The sequence below is a fragment of the Saccopteryx bilineata genome, chromosome 4, assembly GCF_036850765.1.
Source record: "Saccopteryx bilineata isolate mSacBil1 chromosome 4, mSacBil1_pri_phased_curated, whole genome shotgun sequence".
NCBI lineage: Eukaryota > Metazoa > Chordata > Mammalia > Chiroptera > Emballonuridae > Saccopteryx > Saccopteryx bilineata.
The window spans coordinates 271,547,840-271,570,733 of record NC_089493.1 but is presented as its reverse complement, the minus strand read 5'-3'; the positions used below and the strand labels follow the sequence as shown (position 1 = coordinate 271,570,733).

At 44.1% G+C, this 22,894-nt stretch overlaps 1 protein-coding gene across 5 annotated transcripts in view; it reads left to right on the top strand.

Moving 5' to 3' along the window:
- CALN1 (calneuron 1) overlaps window positions 1–22,894 on the top strand; it is a 535,700-nt gene that overhangs the window by 278,376 nt on the left and 234,430 nt on the right. For all 5 annotated transcript variants that reach the window (XM_066274635.1, XM_066274636.1, XM_066274633.1 and 2 more), the window contains one exon: window positions 10,391–10,534. In XM_066274635.1, coding sequence (XP_066130732.1) covers window positions 10,391–10,534 — 144 coding nt within the window. The remainder of the gene's footprint in view (window positions 1–10,390; window positions 10,535–22,894) is intronic.

Here is a 22,894-nt window from a genome sequence, read left to right as displayed (position 1 = left end):
TGAAAAGTTGTTCAATGTCACTAATCATTAGAGAAATGCAAATTAAAACCACAGTGAGCTATCACCTCACACCTATCAGAATGGCTATCATCAATAAATTAACAAACAAGTGTTGGTGAGGATGTGGAGGAAAGGGAACCCAAGTGCACTGTTGGTAGGGATGCAGATTGGAACAGCCATTCTGAAAAACAGTATGGAGTTTCCTCAAAAAGTTAAAAGTGGAGCTGCCTTATGACCTAGTGATTTCACTTCAGGAATTTATCTGAAGAAACCTGAAACACTGACTCAAAAATATATATGTACCCCTATGTCCATTGCAGCATTATTTACAATAACCAAGTTTTGGAAGAAGCCCAAGTGCCCATCAGTAGATGAATGGATAAAAAAGCTGTGGTACATTAACACAATAGAATACTACTCAGCCATAAAAAAGAAGGAAAACTTAACTTTTGCAACAGCATGGATAACCCTGGAGAGCATTATGCTAAGTGAGATAAGCCAGTTAGAGAAAGACAAATACCATATGATTTTACTTATATGTAGAATCTAATGAACAAAATAAACCAACAAAATAGAAAAAGACTCATCGATACAGAAAACATACTGACAGCTATTAGAGGGTAGGGCATTGTGGGATTGGGTGAAAAAGTTGAAGGGATTAGGCCAAAAGAAAATGAATAAAATATATTCCCAGCATATTATCCTGGAATGAAGGTACCGTGATACTGTAGTATGAAGAAGCCAGGGTAAAAATGTGACGGGTATGCTGCCGCCCCTTCCCTGTCCTCATCCATGTGGCCTGTCCTCAGTCATCATTATTAAATGCTGGAATACTCTGAGTTTCTGCTGTGTCCTGCCTCCTCTCTGCACACCCCACCTCCTGAGGGCCCTGCCCTCTTTGTTATCTGAGCCTTCACCTCTGTGTTCCATAATTAGTGGAACCAATTAGTTGTTTTTGTAGACTGATTCATGATAATTAAATTGGAGCTCATCCACACTAAAACTTGCACTGGGACTGAACCACTGTTTTATGTGCAATTATGGTCATCCTATTACCATTTTCCTCAAATGCTAGCTGCAGGCTTCCACAAGCTCACCAGGCTGAAGCCTGGGTATCTCTCAGGGCCCTTCCTGTACTCCATGTGGTGAAAAGGCCACTTCCCTTCTCTCCCTGAAAACCTATGCTTCCTCCTGAATTCTCTCTCAGTTAATGAATGTCTTCACTATTCACCCCATGAAGCAAACTAGGAAGCCCTGCATCTCCTCGGATCCTTCCTCTCCCAGACCTTGCACACCTGCCCCCTTCCTGGACACTGACCACTCTATCAGAAAAGTCTCTCGGACCTTCCCACCAACTTCGTGTTGCTTAGCTCCAGTGTCCTCATTTCTCCATTGACTCTATGACAGCCTCCAGCTGAGGGCCCCACTTCTTATCTCTGGTCATTCTAGTCTTAGCCATCCTGATGCCAGAGCCCTCAGTTTAAAAAAAATCTGTCTTATCCTTTTTCTTTTTTAAAAATTTAAAGCCAAGTGAGGGCTCCCTGTGGCCTACAGTGGGGTTCACACTTAACTATAAAGGCCAGAGTAGAAATATTTCAAGCTTTGAGGACCAAACCATCTCTGCTATAATTTCTCAATTTTGTCTGTATAGGAAAAAAGCAGTAGACAATGGACAACAGACAGACAAACTGTATATAAATGGGGTTGTGTTCCAATAAAACTTTATTTACCAATTGCCAACCCCCAGCCCTCAGGGTAAATCTCAAAGGGCTCTGAAGGCCCTTTGCAATCTTGCCCTAGTGTACTTCTCCACCCTCGTCTCTCAGTGTTTCTACACCCATGGTGCAGCAAGTGTGTTCCGCATGCCCATCTTGGCACATTCCTTCCACTCTGCCTCCTTTCCCTGTCTCCATGGCCTTAAGATTCAAAACATTCACGGGTGACCCTTTCACCAAGCTGTCCCCCTGTCATGTCTTTCATCCCGTGGAGGGGACTTCCACGAGATTTTGCGCAGACTTGTATTACCGAGCTTGTCATTCTGTGTTATCAGTATCTGGTCACCTCTCTGTCTTTCCAACTAGAATATAAGCTTCTTTTTTTTTTTTTTTTTTAATTTATTTTTATTTTTATTTTATTTATTCATTTTAGAAAGGAGAGAGAGAGAGAGAGAGGAGAGAGAGAGAGAGAGAGAGAAGGGGGGGAGAGAAGCAGGAGGCATCAACTCCCATATGTGCCTTGACCAGGCAAGCCCAGGGTTTCAAACCGGCGACCTCAGCATTTCCAGGTCAACGCTTTATCCACTGCACCACCACAGGTCAGGCATAATATAAGCTTCTTAAAGCCTGGAATGTTTCTTTTGCTGCCTATCTATTCTGGCATAGCACTGGCATATAATAAGTAAAGAGCAGCATATCACTGGTTAATCATCTCTAAATATTCATTTCTTGTCTTCCCTAGAGAAAGTGGAAACCCTTCTAAATCTCTTTGGTCATTGACTCAGGCCCTGTCTTATTTCTTCTGAAAAACTACCTCTAAGTTTGTATCTTATATTTTCTGGTACATTTGTGTTGTCATTTAATAATTGCTTTGCATAGCCTCACTGAACTGCATCTGTCTCTAGTTTTTCAATTTCTCAATGATGTGTATTATGGAATTCATCTTGTTCATTTTTGAAACTTTATCATTTCTTATTTTTTCAATTATAGGTGACATACAAGATTATATTTTTAGATGTACACCCCAGTGATTAGACATTACATAACTTACTAAGTGATCATCCTGATATATCTTGTACTCATTTGACACCACAGACAGCTACAAGAACATCATCAACTACCTTCCCTGTGTTGTACTTTACATCCCCATGACTATTCTGTAACAACCAAGTTGTACTTCTTAGTACCTTCACTTTTTTGCATCCCCTGAACCCTCTTCCATCTGAGAACCTAGGAATTTTCTCTATATCTGAGTCTGTTTCTGTTCTGCTTGTTTATTTTGTCTTTTAGATTCAACTGTTGATAATTCTGTATGTATTGCCATTTTATTGTTTATATTTTTATCTTTTTTTTTTCTTCTTAAAGATGACCCTTTAACATGTCATGTGATACTGGTTTGGTGGTGATGAACTCCTTTAGCTTTTCCTTGTCTGGGAAGCTCTTTATATGTCCTTCTATTTTAAATGACAGCTGTGCTGGGTAGAATAATAATGGTTGTAGGTCCTTGTTTTTTTTTTTATCACTGTGAATATTTCTTGCCGTTCCCTTCTGACCTACAAAATTCCTGTTGAGAAATCAGCTGACAGTCTTATGGGAGTTCCCTTATAGGTAACAGATTGCTTTTCTCTTACTGCTTTTAAGATTCTCTCTTTGTCTTTAACCTTGGACATTTTAATTATGATGTGTCTTCGTGTGGACCTCTTTGGGTTCATCTTTTTTAGGACTCTCTGTGCTTCTTGGATTTGTATGACTATTCCTTTCACCAGGTTAAGAAAAATTTCAGTCATTATTTATTGAAATAGGTTTTTGATACCTTGTTCTCTGTCTTCTCTTTCTGGCACTGCCATGATACGAATGTTGGAATGCTTGAAGTTGTCTGAGAGGCTTCAGTTTTTTGGATTCTTTTCTCTTGTTCCTATTCTGATTGGGTGCTTTTTTCTTCCTTATATTTTAAATGAATGATTTGATTCCTGGCTTAATCTACTTTGCTGTTGATTCCCTGTCCGTTTTTCCTTTCAGATACTGTATTCTTCATTTCTGACTGGTTTGTTTTTATGGTTTCTTTGTTCTTTTTCATGCCGTTGAAGTTCTTACTAAGTTTCTTGAAGTTCTCACTAGTTCCTTGAGAATCCTTAAAACCATTGTTTTGAACTCTGTATCTGGTAGTTTACTTGCCTCTATTTTATTAAGTTCTATTTCTGGAGATATCTCCTGTTCTTTCCTTTGGGACCTGTTTTTTTTTTTTGTCTCCACATTTTGACTTTCTATGTATTAGGTAGAGCTGCTACATCTCCTGGGCTTGGTAGAGTGGCCTTGTATAGTAGGTGTACTGTAGGGCCAGTGGCACAGCCTCTCCAATCACCTGAGCTGGGCACTCCAGGTATACTCCTGTGTGCACTGTCCTGTTGTAGTTGAGCCTTGATTGCTGTTGGTGTCACCACAAGGGCCCAGCAGAGGAGCTGTTTGCTATGCAGGAGCCAACCCTACAGAGCGGGACTTGCTTCAGTGGAGCTTTGGTACCTATCGATTCCTCCACTTGAACATCACTCATGGAGGTGTTTAGGTTTACAATCTGATGTGGTCTGAAGCTGTCCACTGGGTGCACTGACCCTGGGCACTCTCAGGAGGTACAAGGTCAACCACTATCTGTGCTCTGCCTGTGGCTGCCTGGCATGAGCTATAGAGCTACCTGCAGATGGCAGCTACTTGTACTGGGCTTGCAGGTGCCCAGGAGAGGCCAATCTATGAACCAAGGCTGGTTACCACTAGTGCTAGGCCTGGAGCCATTTAGCAAGATGTACAGGGTACACAGAAGTCAGATGCTGCTTGTTGAGGGATTTTAGGGAAGTTTAATGTGAGAGGAAAGCAAGGCCATTTGTATGGAAAAGCCACTGAAATGGCTTGGGTAGGTTTGCAAGTTGCGTTGGTTGGGGTTTCAGGGACTCACCAGGTCAGGGGAAATAGTGTGAGCCAGGCTGATGGAGACTCAGATATGGTCCCTGCCTGCTGGCTCAGGGTGGGTGGTGTATGTCTCAGAAAAGGAACAATGGCCTCTGCTACCACTTTTGTCTGGCAAAAAGCTGGGGCCCCCAGGTCTTGTCTTGATGCCAGACAATTCAGTTCATTTTCATGTGTCCTTGGTTCCTTTCAAGCTGCTGTACCAGTATTGGAGCTCAAAGGGAGTGAGTCTGAGTAAGTCCCTGCATGTGCCCTTTAAGAGGAGCTGCCTGTGACTCCTGCAGCTGTCATGAAGACTTCTTCTAGCACTGGGACCCTGGGCTGAGGATGACTGGTGTGGGGCTGGGACCCCTCAACCCTCAAGGAAAGATGAGATATCCCTCCTGATTTTTATCCACTATCCGTGGGTGTGGGACCAGCTCATTCCACATCTCTGCCTCTCCTACAAGTCTTGATGTGGCTTCTTTAATTTCCTACTTGTAGGGCTTCCATTCAGCTAGATTTCAGGCAGCTGTGAATGATGGTTGTTCTTTAGTTTGGTTGTAATTTTGATGTGGTTGTGGGAGGATTGGAGTACCGCCTTTACCTATGTTGACATCTTGATCGGAAGTTGATCTTGTTCATTAATAGAGTCATCTTTTTTTGTGGTTAAAGCCCACAGTCTTCCTAAGGATACATTTCTGTGCAGGATAAACAGAATTTGCATGCAATAGGGGATTGAGTGAGAAAAACTGTTGTTCTTTATTACTAATCTTAGTTTGCCCATTAGCACTATGAGTTTCAGCTGAGTCTTCAAAGCCAGTGAATATTGGCTCTGGCTGGGGTCTGGATTTCATCTGATGCACACTCTGTTGGATGGCCTGATTGATGAGTTTGTTTCAAATAGGAGGTGTGCCCTTGCTGTTGTTACTGCTCAAATTGGCTACATTCGTAGGTGGCATTACAGAACTGAGACCTGGTTCTTAGAGGGTGCTCGGTCAGGATGTAGGTGATGCCAGTGGTGGTTGTGGATATATTTAAGAAACTAGTCATGCTGGCTTAATGCGATGTCAATCTCTTGGGCTCTAGAGCAGGAGCATGTCTAGCACAGGCCTTGCTGTGCTCCAACTTCAGCATCACTCTGGGGAAGAGAAGCACAGATCATGGCGGCAATGCAGACTTTGGTTCTGAGGGATCCCAAATGCAGAAAATGGATTTCTTTTTTCAGAAGATGTGTCTTACCATGTTTCTTTGCACACAACGGCTGTTAGACGGGCTCTGATCCCCATTACAGATGCCCTTTTGGGGGCCTGCTAGGGCATCTTGCGGGTGATAGAATTGCCATGCTGAGGGCTGCTGTGCATGTGTTATGTGAGACAAATTGAATTAAAAACCAAAATCACAGCACACTTTTGTAACTTTGAAGCACAAGGGACATTAGCCCAAAGAGGGGGTCTGTTCCAGTGAAAAGCACACCACATCACTGGGCTGTTCCTGGAAACCTGATCCGTGCTTCCCACTTCCCAAGGCTGTGGCCAGTGGCCAGGGTCCCTTCGTGCTGTGAGCAGGCCGTCTGTAGCCAGAGGCACTGGGCCCTGGCCTGCTTTCGTGTCTCCGCTGGTTTTATGGGCATATTTCTCACACCCTGTTCACTGTTAAAAGTAAAATGAGGCGCACATCATATGTCTCGAACTGCAAGACCCATTTCCTTCGAATAAGCTCTTCATTGGCCTGGGCTCTCCCTGCCCTAAGTCCCCAGAGGCTCTCATTAGAAATGTCTAGTTTTGTGCTTTCTTTTTGGTACTCTGATATTTTGGAAGAAATGAAGTTAGTGAGCTTTATCTTGGGTGCCAGGGACAGATAGTGTATGCAAGAAGAGAAGGGCAATTTTGTCCCACTGACCTGGGGGCAACAGAAAACAAAATGCTGAGCTGATATGTGCCTGCCTGGCCTGTCTTGGGCTGGAGCAGGGCCTGCCTGGTTACATACTGCAGATGGGACAAACCAGGGGGGTTTGAGGCCTCAAATGAGCATGTTCCTTCACAGCAGGGCAATGCCGGGTTGATCCCATCTTAGGTCAGTTTTACCAAATCCAGTAGCCCCAGGCTGAGGCAGTTCTGGAAGTAGCCCAGGTTGCTGGGTGGGGACCAGCAGGCGCACACACCAGCGCTCCGGTTTCCAGGCCAGGTTCTCCCACACCCCTAGCCAGGCCCCTCCGGGAGGTCCAGGACAGGGATACAGGCTCATTTGTTGGTAAGATCTAGGGCGTGCAGGGGGAATACAGGAACAAGGCTGGGTTCCTTCAGCAAAAGGGGGTCACCCTTTTAGAGTGCTAGCAACAGCCCAGGGAGTGCAGGCTGGACCCAGAGGGATGGGTAGGGAGCCGGTGCCTTGGGAAAGGCGTGGTCCAGAGAATGCGAGTCAGGGCTCTGCCTGCAGCTGACCCTCCTGCTGGTCCACCTGGGATCCTGGCCTCTTCTGTGGCCCCAGGTGAGCCACTGCCATATCATATGACATTTTCTACTGTTGCTGAGTATGTGCCAGCCCCATGTAGAACTGTAAGGCTGGAAGGAGAGAGACCCAACCAAACCTATTGTTCAGATGGAGAAATTGAGCCCAGAGGAGAAGACTGTCCCGGTTTGCAGGGCAGAGCCGGCTGGTTCCCACCTCAGGAGACCTCGTCTCTGCATGCTTCTGCTCTTGTGTCTGAGGATCTGGGCTCAGCTGAGGCTATGGCCTCTACCCCAGTGTCCTTGAGCGCTGTGTGCCATGAGCTCACAGTGAGCAGCAGCTCTGAGCTCTTCGCAGGCCGTCAGGGGCTTGATAGGAAAACATATGGCTGCTTTAGGCAATCTCGGGCATGTTTTGTTGACAACAAAACCTAAAAGTGCAGACAAATCTCTTGATTCAGAATTTGAACTGGACTAAAAAATTTTTTCTATATTGTTGATGGAAAAAAGAGGGGTGTTTGAACAGCATATTAATTGGGTATGAAAGAGAACACAGGCTTCCTGTTCCTCTCTTAAACACTTTAATGATGTCCATGGATCTACAGAAAGGAGGGCTGGAAGGACCTTAGGGATCCTCCCGGCTAATCAGCTCATTTTACACATGAACAAACTGAGGCCTCGGGGTTTGGCTGCGGACGTAATTAGCTAATACGCCTGGCCAGTTGCCGAGGGGACTGGCTCCCTGGCTGGTCCTCTCTTTGCTGGAGCTCACATTTGTTCACAGAATGCATTCAGCCTGCTGAATTAGTATCAATGATGAAATTGCTACCAATGTACGATTCTTATTTATTCAGACCCATTATCCATGGAACAGCTGCCTGTCTAGCGCCTCCTTCTGAGTGTGGATGGGAATGTACAGAGATGAATGAAGTGTATGAGGAGCTTATAGCTCAGAGGGAAAGCCCTTTTCTATGCCAGTCATCTTATTTCTAGATGGTTTGTGCTAGATGTCATGTGAAAGGCATAAGTGACCTGCTGAGTTGGTCGGTGGAAAGGGAGGTGACTTTGGCTATGGTGAGCAAAGACATTTTTGTGGGTTCCACGGCCCCTGACTTGGCCTTGAAGGGCAGGTAAAGAGGAAGGCAGGGTATGTCAGGTGAAAGAACTGGATGAGATAGTGCAGTAGTCTGACAAACAATCCCCCAAAGTATCAGGTGCACATCTCTGGAACCTGTCCACGTGACCCTGATAAAAGGGTCTTTGCAGATGTAACTAAGTTAAGGGTCTTGAGATAGGGAGATTATCCTGGATTGTCTGGATGGTCCCTAAATGCAAACACAAGGGGCCTTATAAGTGGAAGGTTGAGGGAGATCACCGACAGTGAGGAGAAGGCAGGGTAACCACAGTGACCACAGAGGCAGAGAATGTAATGATGAGGCTACAAGGCAAGGAATATCAGCAGCCACTGGACGCTGGAATTCCAGAGGCAAGAACAAATCTCCCCCCACAGCCCCCAAGCCTCCAGTGTCCTTGTCCACACCTAGAGTTTGGTCCAACGAGACTGATTTCAGACTTCTGGCCTCCAGACTGTGAGAGAATGAATTTCTGTTGTTTTAAGCCACCACGTTTATGGTGTGTTACAGCAGGAGGTTAATATAAATAGGAAAGGGCAAAACCCGTTTGGGAAAGGATTTTGTTCAAGGTATTTGCTGGGAGCAAGTCAGATATTTAGAAAAGTAGTAACTAAATGGATTGGGGCCAAGCGTCTTGTAGTAGTTTTAATAGTTCCTTCCAGTTCCTGTGTGGCTCTTACCTTCCTGCCTGGAGTGCAGGGCTCTGGAGGGGAACCGCGATGCCCAGCAGGTGGTGGCTGTTTCTCTGTGGTGCTAACACTGGTGCTCCTCCGGTACAGACAGCCAGTGCTTGCTCAATGGCGTGATGAACATTGTCAGCTGCCATGCCTGCGCTTGCACTGGTTTTATTTATTTATTTTTTTTGTATTTTTCTGAAGCTGGAAATGGGGAGAGACAGACAGACTCCCGCATGCGCCCGACCGGGATCCACCTGGCACGCCCACCAGGGGGCGATGCTCTGCCCCTCCGGGGCGTCGCTCTGCTGCGACCAGAGCCACTCTAGCACCTGGGGCAGAGGCCAAGGAGCCATCCCCAGTGCCCAGGCCATCTTTGCTCCAATGGAGCCTCGCTGCGGGAGGGGAAGAGAGAGACAGAGAGGAAGGAGAGGGGGAGGGGTGGAGAAGCAAATGGGCGCTTCTCCTGTGTGCCCTGGCTGGGATTCAAACCCAGGACTTCTGCATGCCAGGCCAACGCTCTACCACTGAGCCAACCGGCCAGGGCCTGCACTGGTTTTATTGATGATAAATTAAAGCTAGCCACGTCTGGTGCTTAGATACAATGGGCGAACCTCTTCTCTTCAGATTGTGATCTCAAATTCACCATGTCATGCCTTGCAGTGGTGTTCTGTATTAGGAAATGCTCAGCCAACCCAGAACTCATATCACAGGGACTTCAGCGGGAGGGACTCTGGGTAGGTAGCAGAGCAAGTCTGTCTGGGGCAAGAGGACGGAGCCCGCCTGCCGAGTGGGATGGCTTCATTGATAGCAGAGTCAAATTCCCTGCCAGCCCCAGAGAAGGTGATTACAGGTGTCTCTTTTGGGCTTTTATGGCACTCTTTTTGATCTAAAGTTGTTTATAACCAAAAAGACAACTATAAATTAGAGGCACGAAATAGAAGCAGCGGGATCTGTAACTTCTGTCCTACTAGGAGGTTGAAAAGGCTTTCTGCACAGTCCCTGCAGCAGCGGGGAGCTGAGACGGAAGCCTGTGTAGGAATCTCATCCTCCTTTCCTCCTAAGGGCCAAAGTGAAGAGGTAGCTTTTCTTCTCACCGACCAAACCTCATCTTTATCCTTCCTTGCTTAGGAAGTGGCCTTGGTTAACATGATTCTCTGCTGGGACCACTGTCTAATCATGTTCCTACTCCAGTGTTTAGGACCTCCTCCTTCCGAAGCTCTTTTTCTCCTCTGTCCCTTTCCCTTTTGTTCCTCCTCCTTTTTCTCTTTCATTTCCCTTTTCTCTTTCTTTCCTTTTTCCCCCCTTTCTTCCTGTTGTTGTTCCTCTTTTGGGCACTCTTTCATTGAGTTAAAGGGTTTTGACGTATCACTATTGGTAAAGCAGTTAGGAGTGTTCAGTAGTTAGATGATCAGCAATAATTTCAATGCGCTAAACCAAGCCACGTGACCATTGGACTTTCCTTTGCTTTCTCCTCGCAGAAATCCGAGAAGCCTTTCGGGTTCTGGACCGAGACGGGAATGGCTTCATCTCCAAGCAGGAGCTGGGAATGGCCATGCGCTCTCTGGGGTACATGCCGAGTGAGGTGGAGCTGGCCATCATCATGCAGCGCCTGGACATGGACGGTGAGACCCAGGCCAGCAGCCTGGCCCTGAGATGAGCCTCGACTCATCAGGGAGACTTTTGGTTTAAAGGGCCCTGTAGCCGGAGTCAAAAGACTAGGGTTCATGTCTTGGTTACCATCGAGGAGAAGAAACCTGGACTAGACCATTCCATCTAGCCCGAGGGGTCTGCAGAGGTGGTTCTGGGGCTACTAGAGGGAGCAAGGTCAGGGAGGCCAGGGTGGCAGAGCAGACAGAACACGGTTTTTGTTTGTTTGTAACAGCTTTATTGCGATAACATTTTCACATCATAAAATTCACCCATTTAAACTGTACAATTCACAGGTTTGTGCAACCAGTGCCGTAATCAATATTCTAACATTTCACCCTTCAAAATGAAGCCCTGGACCTCTTAGACATCACCTCCCAACCCCTTCCAACCCCTCCCCCGCACCTCAGCAACCAACTGCTGACGGGCTCTCTATCTTTATGGCTTTTCCCCGTCTGGAAGTCCGGACGTTTCATACAAATGGAATTATGTAACGTGGTCCTTTGTGACTGACTTCTTTCACTTCAGATCGTGTTTTCAAAGTTTATCCATAGTGTAGCATGTGTCAGGATTTTATCTTTTTATGACCAAATCATATTTCATTATATGGAAATAATACAGCTTCTTTTCTCTCGGTTTTATATGCTGGGTTTCTACATACGATCTCATGGGGAATAGAGTTTCACTGTATTTTGAAAATTCTGAGAAAACGACTGCATTAGAGAACCTTTAAGGTTTTTGGGTTTTTTCCCCCACTCTAAAACCTAAGAGTCTATCTCAAACTGGCTGTGACCCTCCTGACATTTTTATCCCACCTTGGCTGAAGGTCCAGGAAGGAGCATTCTTCTTCTTCTTACTTTAACATACACACACCCCCTTTGAAATACAGCTTGATTCCAGGTATAAGAGTTCCCAGAGAGGCAGACTGTTGGGACTCTTAGTAAAAAATGAAGTCTAGGCTAAGTGAAAAAAAGCAGAGGAGGGGACCAGGAAGTCTTTTTGGGCCAAGGCCATTGTAGGAAGGTGTTTGCTTGGCCTGCAGCCTAATTGGAAGAATGGGGTTCTGTTTTGTTACCTTATGGCACTTGTTGGGAGATTGACAGTAAGAGGCGACCGTATGGTGAGTGAACCATAGCACCAACCTCCAAGTGAAGCTGTGGACATTTTTTTTCTGGTCAGGACAGATATGTTGTATCAGGGATACTCAGTAGTGTGAGCAGACACAGCCTTGTCCTAAAGCTATGATGAATTGTGAATCATCTTGTCTTTGAAGGCTTGATTTGACCTTTCTTTGAATTTTGGAAATCTTTCTGAAAAACTAGAGCAAAGCACACATTGTACAGCAAAATCTCTTTTCCATTGACTCCCATCATTATTTTAGAGATATATTTCCAGAGAAGTGTTTCCCCTTTAAAATAATAAAAATAGGCCCTGGCTGGTTGGCTCAGTGGTAGAGCGTCAGCCTGGCGTGCGGAAGTCCCGGGTTTGATTCCTGGCCAGGGTACACAGGAGAAGTGCCCATTTGCTTCTCCATCCCTTCCCCTCTCCTTCCTCTCTGTCTCTCTCTTCCCCTCCCGCAGCCGAGGCTCCATTGGAGCAAAGATGGCCCGGGCGCTGGGGATGGTTCCTTGGCCTCTGCCCCAGGTGCTAGAGTGGCTCTGGTCGCAACAGAGCGACGCCCCGGAGGGGCAGAGCATCACCCCCTGGTGGGCGTGCCGGGTGGATCCTGGTCGGGCGCATGTGGGAGTCTGTCTGACTGTCTCTCCCCGTTTCCAGCTTCAGAAAAATACAATATATATATATATATATATATATATATATATATATATATATATATACACACACACACACACCTCTGTCTATGGAACTAAGGAGGTTTTGTGCTTTGATTCTTTCCACAACTACTAGTCAAATGGACCAAAAGCAAATGAAATTAGCACTATTTAATAAAAATCAAGTTGTGGCTATTGTCAGAGAGTAACTCCTAGAAGACTGAAGGCTCTTCATCAAAGTCAGTCCTTGTTCTTTCTACTCAGTGTCCCTCAGCTCATGGGGAATTTTTGTGTTATTGCAAATCCTCCCGGATTCCACGAGGCCTAGGAGTCCCCAGGGGTCTCGTGTGATGGATATTCAAGGGGCTCATCAGGACTCAGGCCAATGCTCCATATGGGATGCAATTAAGAGACTTCAAATTTCACCTTTTTTTTTTTTTTTTTTTGCAACCTTTCATACTCAGCTACCAATGCCTAAAGGCAGAACTTACAAGCAAATCTTGCAGAGAATTTCTATTCCAGCCTTTAACGAAAGCCCAAGTCATTAGCTATTTCACTGTGACCACATCAGGTATAAACACATTTATTTATTTCTGAAGTGCAGCTTCTTTGAAGTCTTGTTGCCTAAAAATGACTTAATACAGAACATTTGAAAACAGTGCAGCTGTGTAGGCAAAAGGAATTGCCTACACAATTTATTAAATGCCTAAGTGTGTGAAAAATGCCCAGTCTGAGGCTGAAATGTGGGTCTTGAAGTGTTTTGTAAATGATGCTGATAAGTGAAATTTCTGGGGTATGAAGTTCTGGATATGGATGGATAGACTGTTATTCAGTGTCTTTCTTTTAATGGGCTCTTTTGAGCTGTTCTATTAAAAAAAATAATCTAAGTTCTACTTATATCTTTCCTTCCTAGCTTCTGTAGCTGGGAATTCTCCACAGAGGTTTGGCTCTGCCCAATTAAGCTTCTCTTTGGTGTGAAACTTGTGGAAAGGCAGAGATTTTTATGGGGCTAATGCCCCCCAAAAGGAGTGTTTGGGCCAGACTGAGGATTCTTAGCTGTCAGATGACTGTGCCTCCTGGCCCACGGGCCCTGACCCCTGGTCCTGAGGGGCTTCAGAAGAGAGGCACTGTCTCCATCTATCCTGGCCGGCCATGATTAGGAGCAGGTCTGGCCCACACACCAGTCTTCTCTTTCTGGGGTCCCCGGTTTGCCAGACGATGAGGTCATACCTTTGGCTGAGACCCAGCTAGAATTGGCGTGAGAGTGTCTATGCGGCCTAAGTCAACACATGAGGCTTTCATTAGGTGGTTCGTTGGGATAGGGTGCCTGGCTGGCTGCGCGTGTAACAGTAACCTCCCTGGGTTAGGGAGCTCTGGGAGGGGGGGCGGTTCCTGGACACAGAGCTTGCAGGAGCCAGACAGTTCCAGTCTTGTGTGGAGCTGGTTTTCTACAGAGCAGAATGGAAGACAAGCAATAGGGTCTGGGATTGCTCTCTTGGCCCATGTCCAATTTGCCTTTAGTGCTGGGACTGACTCTGTGTGTGCGTGCGCGGGTGTGTGTATTGCATGGGCTAAACTACTCAGTAAAATACTAAAGAGAAAACCAAATCTTTTGCCCAACGCCCAGAGCTTCCTCTTTGGCTCATTATTGCAAAGGTTCTTTCTTGGAACTTGAACTCAATTCTGTACTCCCTGTTGATCACACCTTCCCAGTCCTCTTCCATCAGCCTCTGCAGCTAGGTGCCTTTTGTCCTAAAGCCAGTCAGGGACCAGGACTCCTTCTTCCTGCATGCTTTGGGCCAGCATCTCTCCATCCCAGGTTCTGGAGACCTGCGACCCTCTCACTGAGGCTCCTGGAGGCATTGAAGCTCGGTGCTCCCCCCCCCCAGGCTCTCCTTACCTGTCAGGCATCAACTGCCCTACAAGGCATCACGGTAGAAGTTACAGATACCATCCTTGGAAAGATTGCTAAAATAGTCACCCAAAAAGCATCTCCAAAGCATCAATCTTTTATAGTGGTGGGCTGAGAAAGGCTGCTTGGAAGTGACTGTGGCTCTACCACGTGCCAGCTGCTCCCACTGCTCTGTGGTCCCACAGCAGCTCCCGGGGGCTCATCCGGGCCTCCCGTGTCATCCTCTGGGGAATACAGACTTGGGATCTTCAAACCCAAGGGATGCATTTGACTGCTTTCTATAACCACACCCCTGCGGCCCTCTGGAGCGAATCCAGCTAGCTTTACCAATAGTGTCCTGAGACACTCAAACCAGGAGACGTTCATGCCCTTCATCACTCTGTCCACATTGCCTCCTCTTCATAAAGAACGGAAGTCCCTCCCTCTTCGAAACAAAGTCAGACCTTGCCCTCTTCCTCCTTAATTTGTTGTTGTTGTTGTTCCTCCAAGATGCAGAATCTCATGAAATTCCAACAAATTTGGGGTTGGGAAATGAATAACTTCTCACCAGGTTTGTAGTTTTGTTTTGTTAGTTTGTTTTGTAGGTTCACCACTGCCTGGATAGTGGATTTGATTCATGTTAGTTCAGTTTTAAAAGGATTTATCTGGTGTCCATTATGTGTGAACTGGCTTATTTTTATGGTTGACAGGATTCACTTTTTTAGTTTACTTTGAGGCATACCACTGACTGCAAAGAACAAAATGATGGCCAGAGTCCCATGGGAAAGTAAGCCGTGTCTCCCTTGTTGGCCTGTGTGTTCACATCTTTCCTCGCTCGCTACCCATTCACTGCAAGTTTTAGTCCTGGCTGAGTGGTCATGTGATTATGACCTTCCTATTTACATTGTGATCTCCTAGATAACACAGAAAGTATATGCTTACTTCTGAGTAGCACTCACTTCCACTTTCGGTTCAAATACGTCAGTGTACCTGTTGGGATGCCCTGGAGTTGGTGTGCGTCTTGTCTGAGAGCTAGAAAGCACACTTCTTCACGCCTAGTGTGGGAAGACATTCGTATACAGATTGCACACTGTGTGGCCATGGGGTGTGAGGTGGAACTAGCTGGGACTTTTTAGCCTAAAGGAGAGGCATCCAATCCTGAGAGCAATCCTGAGTGACCTTCTGTTTCTCTCCCCATCTCTCTCCCCCTCTATCCCTCTTTCCTTCCCACAGCCAGCGGCTTGATTGGTTTGAACGTGGCCCTGAGTGCTGAGGATGGCTCAGTTGGTTTGAGCTCATCAGCCTCAGGTGCTAAAAATAGCTTGGTACTCGAGCATCAGCCCAAGATGGGGATTGCTGGGTGCATCTTGGTCAAACACCAAAGAGTGTGTTCAAACGAAACAAAACAAAATAAAACAGACAAATAGATTGAGAAGCCCCAGGATGGGGACCAGGAGCCTGCTTCCTTTAACAAACCTGTCGGATTATGGACAGCAATGTATGTGCATCGGCACAACTGGGGCCCCTTTGGTCAAAACATTAAATCTAAAGCTAAGAGAAATCTTCAAGCCTGTGAACATTTGTGTGAACAAAGGTCTGAATAAGAAGTTAATGCCTGAAAGGCAGGTAAGGAGTTTTCCTCTGGGGATTGGATGAAGGAAGCGGACAGTCGGTGGGCGGCCAGCCTGCCTGAAAGTCGGCAGCCCCGCTTCCCCCCACGCAGAGGCCTCAGCTTCCTTGCTCCTCCAGTCGTGGTCCAGGGACCTGCGGGATCCACACCACCTGGGAGCTTGCTTAAAATGCCGAAATCTCAGACCCACCCTACCTGCTGCTGATCCACTGTCTGCAGTTTAACAAGAGTCAGGTGATTTGTATACACATTAAAATTGGAGAGGTGCTAGTCTGGGGCTTGCTTTGAGAAACGGGAAGCAAACCTAACTGTATCTCCTTGTTTGGGGACCCCTCCCCCTCCACGGTCTCCTGCCGTTAACTCAATGCACGAGATCTGTAGCTCTAAAAACTGGAAGTAATTCACAGAGCCCAATTTCTGGCAAAGGTCAATTATAGGAAAATACCTCTCCAAATGTTTGCATTCGTGAATAAGCATGATTGGCATTAAATCATGATGATTAAAACCATCAGTCTGTGTTAGTGAATTATTGCTGAATGTACTTTGATCTAAATGTGGTAAGTCTTAACTGGGTAATGATGATAACTAACACTTACGTAATGGTCTCCATGCCCCACAGTAACATTGGGTAACAATGATACCAGCCAGTACATTACAGAATCTTAACCATGGGCCAAGCATGGTTCTAAGCACTTAGCGTATTACCTTATTTAGTCCTCATAACAGCTATAGGTACTATTATAATAGTCATTTTAGAGATGAGAAAAATGAAGGACAGAGGTTTCAAGCAATTTGTCCAGGTCATGCTACTAGTAAGAGCCGTATGAATGTAAGATCTTAACCACATATCTTATATATATTGGTGATTTTAGTGGCTATCGGTCACTTAGAGTGACAATAGAATATTGAAACATTGACTACATGGAACACACACACAAACACACAGACACACACACACACACAGACATCTAACAAACATACATGCCAGAGGCACGATATATAGATAGTTCAAACGTATATGTAACTGTTTGGTTACCAATTACTGTTCCAGAGAGCCTCCTATCACCTCTGGCTGGGTGAAGAACCCCAGCCACTCCCCACGTTATCCTTACGTGAGTCAAGCCTGACCCCAGAGCAGAGTTTGTGATTTGAAGGTGGTGTCTTTGGGTTTCTTGTTGCTTTAGCGAGGGGAGAGTCCTTTAGCCTCTTGGGATATGTAGTGGTGGTGGGTGCTTCTGACAAATCCGCTCCAGCACTTCTGTCTCACTGAGCAGTTCCTTCCTCTGCATTATGGTGGCAAAGGTCTGTTGTCTTCATCTTGTTGACAGTGGGCCGCACTGAATCCAAATTTCAGCTAAAGACCGAACTTCCAGCTACTCAAGCCAACATAATAAAAACAGAGTTTCTGGTATGTGCACCCAGTTCAATAAGACCAGTCTTCAATAAGACTCCCCTAATATTGTATTCTGTCTCCCTTGTTTTAACTTCCTAGAATCCATTGCTAAACCTATCCCCCAGGTTTACACTAATAAAAATTAGCTACATCTTGCAACTCCGTGTTCTCCTGTATCAGACTTGTCACTTCTCCCACAATGTGCTAGTCTGATCCTAGTGACACGTTTAGAGGCGGTGAAACATGGTGGGAGTGGATTTTGAAAGTAGGCATTCAAGGCAGCTATCGCAGATGTGTTTATCATGGGTATTCAGGGTCTCTAAGTTCTTCAATTTGGCCTTGTCAGACCTCGGGAGGACATCAGAGAGGACATTGGGCAGATTTGGGCATTCAGTTTTCTAAATCCACCCAGAGGTCCCTTCCTAAGTCTCAGGGTCTCAGGTCCCATGCCTTTCCAATCAGTGCCCTAAATTTCATGAGACTTAATGAGGCTGTGATTTCAACTTAGAATTCTGCAGGCCAAACACTTAAATTTGGGGTCTTCCCCAATGTCGGAAGGAACAAGTGATTATTTTTGGGCCACCCTAGAAGCACTCTAGTTCTCTGTGACCTGAGTGGAGAGAAGTTTGAATGCCCGAGCTTCTTTTTTCTTTCAAGGGCATGTGAAAGCAGCCATCCCACCCCCACCCAGCCCTGGTAGTCACCATTGCTACCATAAAGGTCAAACATAGACACTGCATCAGGGGTCCCCAAACTACGGCCAGCGGGCCGCATGCGGCCCCCTGAGGCCATTTATCTGGCCCCCACCGCACTTCTGGAAGGGGCACCTCTTTCATTGGTGGTCAGTGAGAGGAGCATTGTTCCCATTGAAATACTGGTCAGTTTGTTGATTTAAATTTACTTGTTCTTTATTTTAAATATTGTATTTGTTCCCATTTTGTTTTTTTACTTTAAAATAAGATATGTGCAGTGTGCATAGGGATTTGTTCATAGGTTTTTTTTATAGTCCGGCCCTCCAGTGGTCTGAGGGACAGTGAACTGGCCCCCTGTGTAAAAAGTTTGGGGACCCCTGCGCTACATGGCTCTTCCAAAGCCTTGCCTTCAATAGTTAATTTAGCCCAAGAAACCACAGATAACATTTAATTAATTACGATGCCTGTGCATAACATAGATACCATCTTTCTATTTTTTATTAGCAAGAATGTTAGCACTTCATTTCCCCCCTCATCCTTTGTTCTCAGCTCTTGTTCATTTAGATAGCAAGAGGAACCAGGTTTTGTTTTGTTTTGTGTGGGAATGGTTACCCCTACCCATGAAGACGTTGAGCTGCTTACCATGGAGTTGTTATTTATAGAGGTTTTGTAATCCTCAGTGCAGGGGTAAGATTTCAAGACACTGCTGCAGTTGTTTTGGATTTTCCTATATCTAAATGGTGGTTGGTCTGATTGAGATAACTACTTTCAAAGTGATTTTATACTAATGATTTTCTAACCTATCATAGTTCTTTAAAAATTAGCAGTTTTATATATATATATATATATATATATTTATATAGTTATATATACTGATTTCTATGATATATTCATTTTCCTAATCATAAAATAATTTAATTAGCAAACTAAAAAATCAAGGTGATTTAATTAACATTTTATTGCTTCCTATCACAAGGGTAATCTTAAAAAAAAATGGAGGTGCTGGCTGGTGGCTCAGTGGATAGAGCATCAGCTGGTGTATGGATATCCTGGGTTTGATTCATGGACAGGGCACACAGGAGAAGTGACCTTCTGTTTCTCTCCCCATCTCTCTCCCCCTCTATCCCTCTTTCCTTCCCACAGCCAGCGGCTTGATTGGTTTGAACGTGGCCCTGAGTGCTGAGGATGGCTCAGTTGGTTTGAGCTCATCAGCCTCAGGTGCTAAAAATAGCTTGGTACTCGAGCATCAGCCCAAGACGGGGATTGCTGGGTGCATCTTGGTCAGGAAGCATGTGGGAGTCTGCCTCACTATCTCTCCTCCTTTTACCTAAAAAAAGAGGAAATAAAGAAAGAAAGAAAAAAAAGGAAGTGAAAGCCATCCTAGAAGTATTTGTGAGTCTGCTATGTCACTGTTTACCCCTGTCTACATCACTATATTAGCTTTGCCCTTCAAAATGTGAAAAAGCCCCCCCCCCCCCCCAGTCACTGGATATATTTAAAGCAGGTGTTCTTAGACAGCTAGGATGTGCGTGGTTAGCAGTGTCTCCTGTCAGTAGGAATGGCATTTTGGTAAGATTGCTCACCTCTCTGCTGGTCAGGCAGAAAGTACAAGTGGAATGTTAAGGCCTGAATTGGTACCTTGTGTATAAATGGTCTGGTCTGTATACCTGCCCAGCTGGTTTCCATGGTGCCACATCGTACCAGTAGTGCTGTTCACAGAAAGGACGTGACAGTAGCCTGTGGCCTACAGAGGCTGACATGCACTGTAAAATGTAAGGAGTCAACAGAGATGAAGACCTATTGTGTAAGACTTATTGTGGTCTTACAGATAGTTTCTAAAAACAAACACTCTCAGAATCCCACTTAGGAAGTTGGTTTCCTCCTGGTACTGCATACGGCATCATCGTGGAAGCAGAGACGGTGCTGGGTTCCTATAGGTAAGAGTATTACATGAACAGTGATAAGAATGATAAAACCCCTTGTATATAGATGACATTTCTCTCAGGCAAGGTTTGCTAAAAGCAATATATGAGAATGCCCATCTTAGAGCACCCCGACCAGTATTATTTAACAAATCATTATTAATATGATTGGTGAAAAGGAAGAACTTATTTTAACTTATAACTGAGATTATTTATTTTTCATATGTTGATTTGGTCATCCTTTTTTTTTTTCCTTTTGCAGATTGCCTTATTTTTTTGGATTCTTTTCAGTAAGAATAGGCTAAGTTATGCTGCAGTAAGAAATAATCCTCCCCCCCCCCAATATCAGCAGCCGGATGCCACGAAATACAAGTTCTGAGTCACCATGCTGTATGTCCGTTGTAGATTCCCTTTGTCATCCTCATTCAGGGGTCCTGCAGAAGGAGGCATCTGTGCCTGCGTTTCCATGATAGCTACGGCAAGGGAAAGAGACCCAGTGAATCAACCATACAGTGATTCTTGAAGTTTTTGTCATTCTTGTTCACATCTAATTGGCCAAAGCAAGTCACATGGCTGTGCCTAATACCAAGGGGCATTAGGAAGTAGAAACTGACTCCATGCCCAGAAGGGAGGGAACTGGAAATAATTAGTTAACAACACTAATGATGACTTAAGGATTTTAGGCTTTAAAAAACAGTGTCACATTCATTCATTGCAAAATTTTTACCTCAGGAAAAACCTTTGGAAATACTGTGAATAGGGGCAAAAACAATTGTTTTGGAGATTTAAAACATTTCTTTTAGATTGATCAAGTAGATAAAATGAAGTAAAATAATTTGATCACGTTGAATGTGTGTGTATATGTATAGACATGCATGTCTGTGTAGTATAACTTTTGTACCCTTAAAAGAGAACACCCTTCTTTTTTAAGTGATTCTGAAACATTAAAAATACATGGCTATTAGGCCACAAAGAAAGCTTAATTAAATTCCAAAGAACAAATATTAGAGGCACATTTTTTATTACATGCAACACACTAGAAATAAAAATTTGAATAAGAATCTCACCCATTTAGAAACTTAAAAATTAAAAACCCCAAACCGTTCAATTTAGTGAATAGATCCAAAAGCTGATCTTTTAAGGGGGGGGGGAGGGATACATTGACAAATATAGCATATTTAAAAGTAAAGAGAGTTATTACTAAACTAACTAGAAATGAAAAGATGTGGGAGATTTTACAAAAGAATACTTTATACAGTTTTGTGTGAATACATTTGAACATCTACATGAAATGGAGTTTTTCTGGAAAAGTATGTTATTGAAATTGATCCAAGCTGAAGTAAGTAGTCTAAATTGGAAGCTGCATATTTGCATCCTCCCAGCCAAATACAGCTCATAGCCATGTTTTATTTGGCTTACACATCATTTTATATAGCAGAGAATCTCATATTTAAAAATCTTCATTTCTCTCTCCTCTTAAAATTGGAGAATTTGGCAAAACTAGATCTGCATTTCTTCACAGCAGTAATTTGGTGGAGTTGAGCAGCTGTCCTTTATAGGCAAGGCAATTGCCCCAGTCTCTACCATTCCTTATTGTCCTATACCTACCTGCTCCTCTTTAATGGACTATATTGGCCCCATGGACTTTGGAGTTTATGACTCTGCATAAATGGACCGGTGAGTGATAAGGGCCTCTTCTATCCTTGAGGCAATTTATTTTCACTTTCCTTAGTTTTAATTGCAGGATGTTTCTGTTTTATTATTTTGTTTTCATTTCTGCTTTGCTTATTTGATGTAATTTCTAACAACTTCAGTAGATTACTTATTTTATTGATAATTCCTCATTATTTAATAATTAAGGCCTGTCCATGAACACAGAATATGCTTCCACTTATTTGTATATTCTTCAGTTTTTTTCTTCAATGTCTTATAATTTTCTGAGCACAGGCCTTTTATGTCCTTGGCTAAATTTATTTCAAGGTATTTCATATTTTTTGAAGCAATTATGAGTGGGATTGTTTTCTTTGTTTCCCTTTCTGATAGTTTATAATTGGTGTATAAAAATGCAACTGATTGCTGGGTATTTATTTTGTATCTTGCTACTTTACCGAATTCATTTATCACCACAATACATTTCATAAAATAATAATAATAATTAAGGCAACTAGGATGAGAAATTTGCTACTGTAAAGAGCTTAATGATATCTCCCAAACTGTGATAGTTTTATTTCATTGGTTCCTTTATAACATTTTATTGTATTTTTAAATTCCTTCTGCTACTCTACAGTTTTTCTTTTCTTTTCTTTTCTTTTTTTTATTTAGGAAATTATTTTATGATCTCTAACGCTGGAATTTTAACTTTCTAGGTTACATTTAAATTTTTTATTTTCATTTCATATTGGCAAATACATAGGACCTGCTATTTGCGAGGATTTTCTTTGTAAGCAGTAATACGATGAATTTTAATGAAGGTTTTGTCTCTATGGTATACGGCTTTTGGACTTGCTTAGAAATTATCTTCACATCACCCATATCCGGTCCACCTGCATTTTTGGTTATTTTATTCCAGATTACTGGGAGAGATTGAAGTCTCCCCCTGCTATGTTGCTTCTTCAGTTTACTTCCAACAGTTTTTATTTTATTTTCCAAAGCTCTGTTTGCCCTTATAGTGCAGTGGTTCTCAACCTTTCTAATGCCATGACCCCGCAATACAGTTCCTCATGTTGCGGTGACCCCAAACCAAAAAATAATTTTGGTGGCTACTTCATAACTGTAATTTTGCTACAGTTATGATTCGGAATGTAAATACCTGATATGCATTATGTATTTTCCGATGGCTTTAGGCGACCCCGCCGGGCGGGCGGGCGACCCACAGGTTGAGAACCGCTGTTATAGTAGATTGTATTCTTTATCAGTGTAAATGTCCTTTAAATGCCTTTGGGTAATGCTTTCGCTTTCTGTTGGTTTTTGACACATAACCTTTTTGCCTGTGTTTGCCTAACTTCTGTTGTTCAGTGTGGTCCTTGGGAAACATT